Genomic DNA, 9,999 nt, shown 5'->3' on the forward strand with positions numbered 1-9,999 from the left:
AAGTTTTATAGCATAAATAAATGTTTTTGTACCATCATTATAATACTGCAGAATTTTATTTTTGATATGTACACACATTTCCCAGAGAGTTATGTAGTTATCATAGAAGACAGAAACCAGCTTTTGGAAAGGCCATAAAAAACAAGATGTATGGACATATGTGCCAATACTCTCATTCTCTCTTGAAAGGGAGTCCAGGAGATGGAATTTTACTACTAATGTGATTCCTCTATATCAGCGGTGAGGAAGGGCTTTGCTAGGTAAATGTAACAAACTTTCCTTCCAGTTCCATTTGGTTCTTGGTGTCATTCTCATATGGGGTGCTATGAACTATTAGCAGTTATGATTTCTCAAAAAGTCATGTTTGTAAGTATACTTTTAAGGTCATACATCTATCATGGAAGTAAGACCATGGTATTCTATTGTGCTTTATTGCTAATGTGCCTGGTATAGTTTTATATATTCAAATTGTGAAGTATATTCACCTGAGTCTAGTTAGTGAGATACTTTGTTATTTTCATTTCTTTCAGAACTGTCTTCCCATTGCACCCAAGACCTGGTGCCAGAGCAGGGCATAAAAGACTCATTTCAGAAATCAATAATGAGACTATATGAATCCGGTGGCCTTGAAAATATACACGTAAGAGAAGACTGGGAGTGTGTGAATGAGTGTAAGAGGCAGAAAGTATATTACGATGGTCTTACCCAATGTTTGTCAACTACCCATAGGAAAATATTCAGATGTATTAAAGTCTTTACCAAATTTTCAAATCTAAATAGATATAAAAAAAGACCTACAGGAGAGGGAATTTTCAGGCATAATAGATGTGGGAAAACTTTTAACCAGATCTCAAACGTTTCTGGACATAGGAAAATTCATACAGGAGAGAAGCCCTACAAGTGTGAAGAATGTGGAAAAGCCTTTAACTGGTACTCAAAACTTACTACACATAAGAGAATTCATACTGGAGAGAAACCCTACAAGTGTGCAGAATGTGGCAAAGCCTTTACCCACTGCTCACATCTTACTGAACATAAGAGAATTCATACAGGAGATAAACCCTACAAATGTGAAGAATGTGGCAAAGCCTTTACCCAGTGCTCAAGTCTTATTGAACATAAAAGAATTCATACAGGAGAGAAACCCTACAAGTGTGAAGAATGTGGCAAAGCCTTTACCAGGTACTCAAGTCTTACTGAACATAAAAGAATTCATACAGGAGAGAAACCCTACAAGTGTGAAGAATGTGGAAAAGCCTTTAACTGGTGCTCAAAACTTACTACACATAAGAGAATTCATACAGGAGAGAAACCATACAAATGTGAAGAATGTGGCAAAGCCTTTACCCAGTGCTCAAGTCTTATTGAACATAAAAGAATTCATACAGGAGAGAAACCCTACAAGTGTGAAGAATGTGGCAAAGCCTTTAGCCGGTGCACAGACCTTACTCTACATAAAAGAGTTCATACAGGAGAGAAACCATACAAATGTGAAGAATGTGGCAAAGCCTTTACCCGGTGCTCACACCTTACTCTACATAAAAGAATTCATACAGGAGAGAAACCATACAAATGTGAAGAATGTGGCAAAGCCTTTACCCAGTGCTCACACCTTACTCTACATAAAAGAATTCATACAGGAGAGAAACCATACAAATGTGAAGAATGTGGCAAAGTGTTTACCCAGTGCTCAAGTCTTACTCTACATAAAAGAATTCATACAGGAGAGAAGCCGTACAAATGTAAAGAATGTGGCAAAGCCTTTACCCAGTACTTACATCTTACTCTACATAAAAGAATTCATACAGGAGAGAAACCATAGAAATGTGAAGAATGTGGCAAAGCCGTTAGCCTGTGCACAGACCTCATTCTACATAAAATAATTCATACAGGAGGGAAACCATGCAAATGTAAAGAACGTGGTAAAGCCTTTACCCAGTCCTCAATCCTTACTCTGTGTTAAGTCATAGTGAAGGGAAACCATAAAAATGTGAAGAATGTGTCTAAGCCTTTACCCAGTGCTCACACCTTATGGTACATAAAGAAAAGTCATACTGGAGTGAAATCCTACAGATATGAAGAATGTGGCAAAACCATTAACCGGAACCCATACCTTACTCTACATAAAAGAATTCATACAGTAGAGAAGCCCTACAAATGTGAAGAATGTGGCAAAGCCTTCAATAACTGCTCACGTCTTACACAACATCAAAGACATCATACTAGATAAAAGTGAGATAAATGTAATGACTCTGGAAGTGCTTTCCCAAAGCATTAGCCTTAAAATGCACAACAGTACTTATTCTGAAAGTAAACAATATTAATGTAGAGCACTGAACATACCTTTACTTCTATCACAGATCTTATTGGACATGAGAGAACTTACACTGAAAGAAACCCTCCAATATTTTCTCAAGCATTGCTCAACATCGGAAAATTTTTAATAGATAGAAACCTTACAAATTTAATGAATGTGAAAAAAGATTTATGGAAAAGGTATACCTTAGAGAACAACACAGAATTGATACTTCAAACTACTTTACATATATAACAAATTTTGGAACAGATTTAATCAAAAATCAAGTCTAAATAGATATCAGAGGATTCACAGTACAATGCACTAAGGCACTAACACATTCACCTATTTCTTTAAACCAGGTTGTTGATTATAGAGAATAATCCAGTTAAAATAGTTAGATAATTTATTTGTATGTCAGTTTGAAAAAAGAGAGAGATTTTTTCAGAGTTATAATTACATGTAAAATATACTTTCTGGTCAGGGTGGGGTGAAAATGTAACAAAGTATAATTTTTTGCATTTTTGATAAGCAAATACTGATGTGATTCAACTCTCAAAGCAGTAGATGTTATGATTTCATTCCTAGTATGTATGTGAATGTGTGTGGTTAATGGTAGCTACATCACAGTTATTAGAAGTCTTTCTGTCTTAAGTAGGCATCATTCATGTACTTTTCCATGGAAAATTGAAATCACTGAAATGTAACATGTATGAACTGGAGAGGTGCTTTGTGGTTGACTTTTAACAAACAGTATTTTAAGTGATGTATAATGTAGGTATACAGACTAATATTCTTCTCATTATAATCAGAATGAAACAATTACAATATTAGAAATAAATTGTTTTACTAATTGCAAATTACGATGATGAAATAGAGTGAATTTTGAAATATTTTTAGATTACATGTAGACTTGATTTGTTTTATTAAGTTAAAAAAGGTTTCTATTGTGTCAAACATGTTGTAGATTGAATGAAGTGTTATTTTGCCACTAACATTAACCTGTCTGATGTTACTCAGAGTTGGAGGTAATGGATTGTAAAAAGGTACAATTAGTTACACACTAAAATGATGTCATTTGTGATCCTTTCTTTCAGTGGCTTTAAATTTCTAATACTTCAAAGAATAATGTTCCCAAAAGTTTTATTATTTTTTTATTATTTTTGCAATTACATTGTTACTGTAATGCTTATAATAAAGATTGTCCATTTAATGAAAAGCCATCCATTTCTGAACACTGAATGACTACTTGTTCCATTTTATTCTACATTTTTCTTTCAACATGCAACCTCTTTAGCCAGTGAAGCACAAATAAACACATTTTTTATTTACATGGAATCAAACATACAAATACATCATGGTTAAGATGAACTTTAGTTGTAATAGATTTACAGAGTAAGAAATTATGTTTGTGTGAAAGTGGATGTATAACTATTTTGAAAAGAAAAGAAGAAATATTGGAAAAAATAGGTAATCTCCAAAGTGTTGAGAATTTACTAGTGAATTAGAAACTTCAAAGATTCTAAAAGCAATTTTTTTTTTGCTTTATGTTGAATTAATTTGTTTAAAACCCTAAAGCTTCTGGTTCATAACCTGCCCATACCAGTCCTCTCTTTTTGTTTTTGTTTTTTTTGCTTTGTTAATTGTTTTATTCAAATACATATTGTAATATTCACTATACAACATAGTCTATACTAGTATTAATAGTAAAAAGTTCACATCATTATATGATACATTGCTTACATTATACTTTATTAGATGTATAAATAATTTTTATTTTGGGGGTACTGAATTTGCTTTTTCTTCATGAAATGTCATTGATTGATGTTATAAAATGTATTGTGTTTGATTGCAAAATAGTTTCGAATATTATTGGTGTTCAATTTGTGAGATAAATGATTAATCTCATGGCATAACCATTTGGAAAGCCAAATGAACCATCTCAATTTGTATTATTTATAAATGTGGAACTTCATATGTGAGTAGTGATAAATGAAAGTATATACTTTTATGTATTTTACTTTAGTAAATATATTTGCTCCAGAAAAGTTACATGCAAGTTGAACTTTTATAAAAGACATAGAATTTCACACACCTATTTTCTTAATTTTTAATTTTTTTTGCATGGTGTTCTTCTGGTAAGAACCAGAAAACCTACTAGACAAATTCTAAAGAGCTGTAACACTGTTAATTTTGTTTTTAATTGAAAAATATTTTTTTTATTTTCTCTTTTCTTTTCTCTTTCTCTTTCTTCCACCCTCCGTCCCTCCCTTCCTTCCTTCCTTCCTTCCTTGCTTGCTTCTTTCCTTCCTTCTTTTTTTTTTATTTTTTGTTTGTTTTTCAGCTCATTAAGGGGGTACAAAAGATCAGGCTATATACATTGCCCATGCCTCCCCATCCCCCCGAGTCTGAGCTTTAGTTGTGTCCATTCCCTAGACAGTGCACATCACTCTCATCATGCAGGTGTGTACTCCTCCCCTCCCCCCAACACCATCCCCCCCAGTCAGAACTTCAATCGTGTCCATTCCCCAGGCAGTGCGCATCGCACTCATCAAGTAGGTATACACCCATCCCTTCCACCCAGCCCCGACCTCTGTCCAATACCCAATTGGTGTGAATCCCAAATGTGCACTCAGGGAAACCAGTTTGCTGGTGAGTACATGTGGTGCTTGTTTTTCCATTCTTGGGATACTTCACTTAATAGAATGGGTTCCAGCTCACTCCAGGAGAACCAAAGAGATGCCATATCGCCATCATTTCTAATAGCTGAGTAATATTCCATGGTATACATATATCACATTTTGTTAATCCATTCATGAATCAATGGGCATTTGGGTTGTTTCCACATCTTTGTGATTGTGAATTGTGCTGCTATAAACATTCGGGTGCAGGTGTCTTTTTTATAGAATGACTTTTGTTCTTCTGGGTAGATGCCCAACAAAGGGATTGCTGGATAAAATGGTAGGTCTACTTGAATCTGTTTAAGGTATCTCCACATTGCTTTCCACAGGGGCTGCACTAGTTTACAGTCCCACCAGCAGTGTATGAGAGTACCTGTCTCTCCACACCCACGCCAACATGTATAGTTTTGGGACTTTTTGATAAAGGCCATTCTCACTGGAGTTAAGTGATATCTCATTGTGGTTTTGATTTGCATTTCCCTGATGATTAGAGATGTTGAACACTTTTTCATATGTTTGTTAGCCATTTTTTTCTCTTCTTTTGAAAAATTTCTATTCATGTCCTTTGCCCACTTTTTGATAGGGTTGTTCAATTTTTTCTTGCTGATTTTCCTGAGTTCTAAATAGATTCTTGTTATCAGTCCTTTATCTGATGTGTAGTATGCGAAAATTTTTTCCCATTCTGTAGGTTGTCTATTTACTCTTGTGACTGTTTCTTTGGCTGTGCAGAAGCTTTTTAATTTGATCAGGTCCCATTTATTTATTTTTGTTGCTGCTGTCATTGCCTTAGGGGTCTTCCTCATAAAATCTTTGCCTAGGCCAATGTCTGTAAGAGTCTTTCCTATATTTTCTTCTAGAATTCTAATAGTTTCTGACCTAAGGTTTAAGTCTGTTAACCACCGTGATTTGATTTTTGTGAGGGGTGAGAGCTGTGTGTCCTGTTTTAGTCTTCTACATGTGGATATCCAGTTTTCCCAGCACCATTTATTAAATAAGGAATCTTTTCCCCAGAGTATGTTTTTGTCTGCTTTGTCAAAGATTAGATGGCTATATGAGGATGGTTTTATATTTGGATTTTCTGTTCTGTTCCACTGGTCTGTGTCTCGGCACTTGTGCCAGTACCAGGCTGTTTTTAGAACCACAGCCTTGTAGTAAAGTTTGAAGTCTGGCAAATTAATACCTCCCATTTTGTTTTTGTTGTTTAAGATTGCTTTTGCTAAACGGGGTCTTCTCTGGTTCCATACAAAGCCTAAAATTATTTTTTCTATGTCTGTGAAAAAAGATGTTGGTAATTTAATAGGGATTGCATTGAATCTGTAGATAACTTTGGGCAGTATAGACATTTTAACAATGTTGATTCTCCCGATCCATGAGCATGGTATGGTTTTCCACCTATTTACATGGTCTGCGATTTCCTTCCTCGGAGTTTCATAGTTCTCCCTATAGAGGTCCTTTACCTCCTTAGTTAGATATATTCCTAGATATTTTATTTTCTTTGTTGCTATTTTGAAGGGTATTGAGTCCTTAATTTGGTTCTCTGTTTGACTGTTATTGGCGTATATGAATGCCTCTGATTTGTGTGTATTGATATTGTATCGTGAGATTTTGCTGAATTCATTAATCAATTCCAGGAGTCTCTTGGTTGAAATCTTGGGGTTTTCTAGATATAACATCATATCATCAGCAAAGAGTGAGAGTTTGATCTCTTCTGTCCCTATTTGGACTCCCTTGATTCTGCTCTCTTGCCTGATAGCTCTTGCAAGGACTTCCAACACTATGTTGAAAAGTAATGGGGACAGTGGGCAGCCTTGTCTGGTTCCAGTTCGAAGTGGGAATGCTTTCAGTTTTTCCCCATTCAGTATGATGTTGGCTGTGGGTTTGTCATATATGGCTTGTATCATTTTTAGATAGGCCCCGTCTATGCCTATTTTTTTGAGTGTTCTTATCATAAAAGGGTGTTGAATTTTGTCGAATACTTTTTCTGCATCTATTGAGAGTATCATATGATCTTTATTTTTGCTTCTATTTATGTGATGAATTACATTTATAGATTTGCGTATGTTAAACCATCCCTGCATCTCTGGGATTAAGCCCACTTGGTCATGATGGATTATTTTTTTGATAAGCACTTGGATTCGATTTGCTAGAATTTTATTGAGGATTTTTGCATCTATATTCATAAGAGAAATTGGTCTATAGTTCTCTGTTTTAGCTGCATCCTTTCCTGGTTTTGGTATCAGGATTCTGTTGGCTTGGTAAAAAGTGTTGGGGAGAATCCCATCCTTCTCTATATTGGAGAATAGATTATGTAGGATGGGCACCAGTTCTTCTTTGTAGGTATGGTAGAATTCAGGTGTGAACCCATCTGGTCCAGGGCTTTTCTTTTTGGGAAGGTTTTTTATTGCTGTTTCGATTTCAGATCTAGATATCGGTCTATTTAGGAATTCTACTTCTTCCTGGTTGAGCCTGGGAAGGCTGTGTTCCTAGGAATTTGTCCATTTCCTCCAGGTTTTCTAATTTGTGTGCATAGAGATTTTTGTAGAATTCATATATGGTATCATGTATCTCTGTGGCATCAGTCGTGATTACTCCTTTCATGTTCCTGATGGAGGTTATAAGAGATTTTTCTTTTCTGCTCTTGGTTAGTCTAGCCAGAGGTGTGTCAATTTTGTGTATTTTTTCAAAGAACCATCTTTTGGTTTTATTAATCTCCCTTATGGTTTGATTGTTGTCCTTTTCATTTAGTTCTGATTTAATCTTAATAATTTCTCTCCTTCTGCTGGGTTTGGGATCGGTCTGTTTTTCCTTCTCCAGCACTTTGAGTCTATTCATTAGATTGTCTATTTGTAAATTTTCTGTCTTTTTGATATAAGCATTTATGGAAATAAATTTTCCTTTCAGGACTGCTTTAGCTGTGTCCCACAGATTTTGATAGGTTGTATCTCATTTGTCATTTAATTCAAAGAATCTTTTGTTTTCCGACTTGATTTCTTCATTTATAAAATGATTGTTCAGGAGAAGGTTATTTAGCTTCCATGACTTTGAGTGGAAGTGAGGATTTCTGTTAGGGTTCATTGTTACTTTTATTCCACTGTGATCTGAGAAGATGCATGGTATAATTTCTATATTTTTAAATTTTTTAAGACATGCTTTATGTCCTAAGATATGGTCAATCTTGGAGAATGTCCCATGAGCTGATGAGAAGAAAGTATATTCAGTGGTTTTTGGGTAGAATGTCCTGTAGATGTCTGTCAGGTCCATTTGATCGAGTGTTGTATTTAAGTCCACTATTTATTTGTTTATTTTTTGTTTGGAGGATCTGTCCTGAACTGTCAGTGGCGTGTTAAAATCTCTGGCTACTAAAGTGTTGTTATCTATCATTTGGTTGAGATCAAGTAGGGTTTGCTTTATGAATCTGGGTGCACCTAGGTTGGGTGCATATATATTAAGTATAGTTATGTCTTCTTGTTGAATTGTACCCTTCACCAGTGTATAGTAACCGTCTTTGTCTTTCTTTACTTTTGTTGATTTAAAAACTACGTTATCGGAGATTAGAACCGCCACGCCAGCTTTCTTTGGGGTTCCATTTGCTTGGAATATTGATTTCCACCCTTTTATCTTCAGCCTAAATGCATCCTTGCAGGTTAGATGAGTTTCCTGAAGGCAGCAGATACTTGGCTTATATTTTTTTATCCATTGGGCCAGTCTATGTCTCTTCAGTGGGGAATTCAATCCATTCACATTTAATGAGAGAACTGATAAGTGAGACAGATTGCTTTTCCTCAAGTTGGGTTGAATTTCATTGATCTGTTTTCTCTCTTGAGCCATTATGATAACTGGGTTTTTATATTTATCTCTTGATTAGTGTTACATTCGAGGGTCCTTCTTGTGCTGGACCATGTATAACTCTGTATTGAGTATTTCTTGGAGAGCTGGTCTTCTCTTGGTGAATTCCCTGAGTTTTTGTTTATCTGAGAATGTCTTAATTTCACCTTCATATATAAAACTGAGCTTAGCTGGGTACAGGATTCTAGGCTGGGCATTATTCTGTTTCAGAAGAGTGAGAATGGGGCCCCAATCTCTTCTTGCTTGTAAGGTTTCAGTTGAGAAATCTGGCGTGATTCAGATGGACTTTCCTTTGTATGTCACTTGTTTATTTCTCCTTACAGCTCGAAGAAGGGCCTCTTTAGTGGATATTTTGGTCAGTCTGATGACTACATGATGTGGTGTCTTCCTATTTGGTATGAATCTCCCGGGGGTTCTTTGAGCTTCTTGAACCTGTATATCTAGACATTTGGCAAGGCCTGGGAAATTTTCCTCAATTATATCTTCAAATAGTTTATTCAACCCTTGCTTATTGTCTTCTTCACCCTCAGGAATGCCGATAACTCTCACGTTAGGCTTCTTCACATAATCCCACATTTCTTGTAGACTCTGGTCTTTTCTCTTATTTCTTTGCTCTAACTCTGTGACTGTCTTATTTAATTGGAAAGTGTTATCTTTGATCTCTGAGATTCTTTCTTCTGTTTGATCTACCCTGCTCTTGAGACTTTCCACTGCGTTTTGTAGCTCCTTGAATAAATTCTTCATTTCCAGGAGTTCAGTTTGATTTTTCTTCAGTATTTCGATTTCTTTGGTGAATTTTTCTTCCAAGTCCTGGATCTTTTTTGTGGTTTCTTTGTGTTGATTATCCATTTTTTCTTTCATAATGTTCAGCGTGTTTATGATCCATGTTTGAAATTCTTCCTGTGACATGTTGCTATTTGGAATCTGGTTTGTGTTAATTGGTGGAGAACTAGTAATCCTCTTTGAGGGCAAGGTTTCAGCTTGATTCTTTATACTCCCAGAGTTTTTTCGCTGAGCCCTTCCCATCTGGATGAATCCTTAAGATCCCTTCTTTCAGCTTTAGTCTGGAAAGGGGCACGCCATGAGCTCCAGGTAAGCTGCCTCCTCTGTCGCTAGGGGGAGCCTTTCACGTGTTGTTCAGGATTATGCTACCTCCGCTGGGGGGGCTACTCCTCT

At 35.8% G+C, this 9,999-nt stretch overlaps 1 protein-coding gene and 1 non-coding gene across 2 annotated transcripts; one reads left to right on the plus strand and one right to left on the minus strand.

Moving 5' to 3' along the window:
* Nucleotides 1-535: 535 nt before the first annotated feature.
* Nucleotides 536-1,822, plus strand: LOC138378458 (zinc finger protein 678-like; the record flags this gene model as incomplete). The annotated part of the gene is made up of 1 exon (XM_069463784.1): nt 536-1,822. A coding segment is annotated over one exon (1,287 nt), but the record flags the coding sequence as incomplete, so codon positions are not given.
* A 2,599-nt stretch (nt 1,823-4,421) lies between these two features.
* On the minus strand, nt 4,422-4,483 carry LOC138379322 (U7 small nuclear RNA). The gene has a single exon (XR_011232091.1). It is a non-coding gene; the product is annotated as a U7 small nuclear RNA (small nuclear RNA).
* Between the last annotated feature and the right edge of the window lie 5,516 nt (nt 4,484-9,999).

This window comes from Eulemur rufifrons, chromosome 30 (assembly GCF_041146395.1).
Source record: "Eulemur rufifrons isolate Redbay chromosome 30, OSU_ERuf_1, whole genome shotgun sequence".
Taxonomy (NCBI): domain Eukaryota; kingdom Metazoa; phylum Chordata; class Mammalia; order Primates; family Lemuridae; genus Eulemur; species Eulemur rufifrons.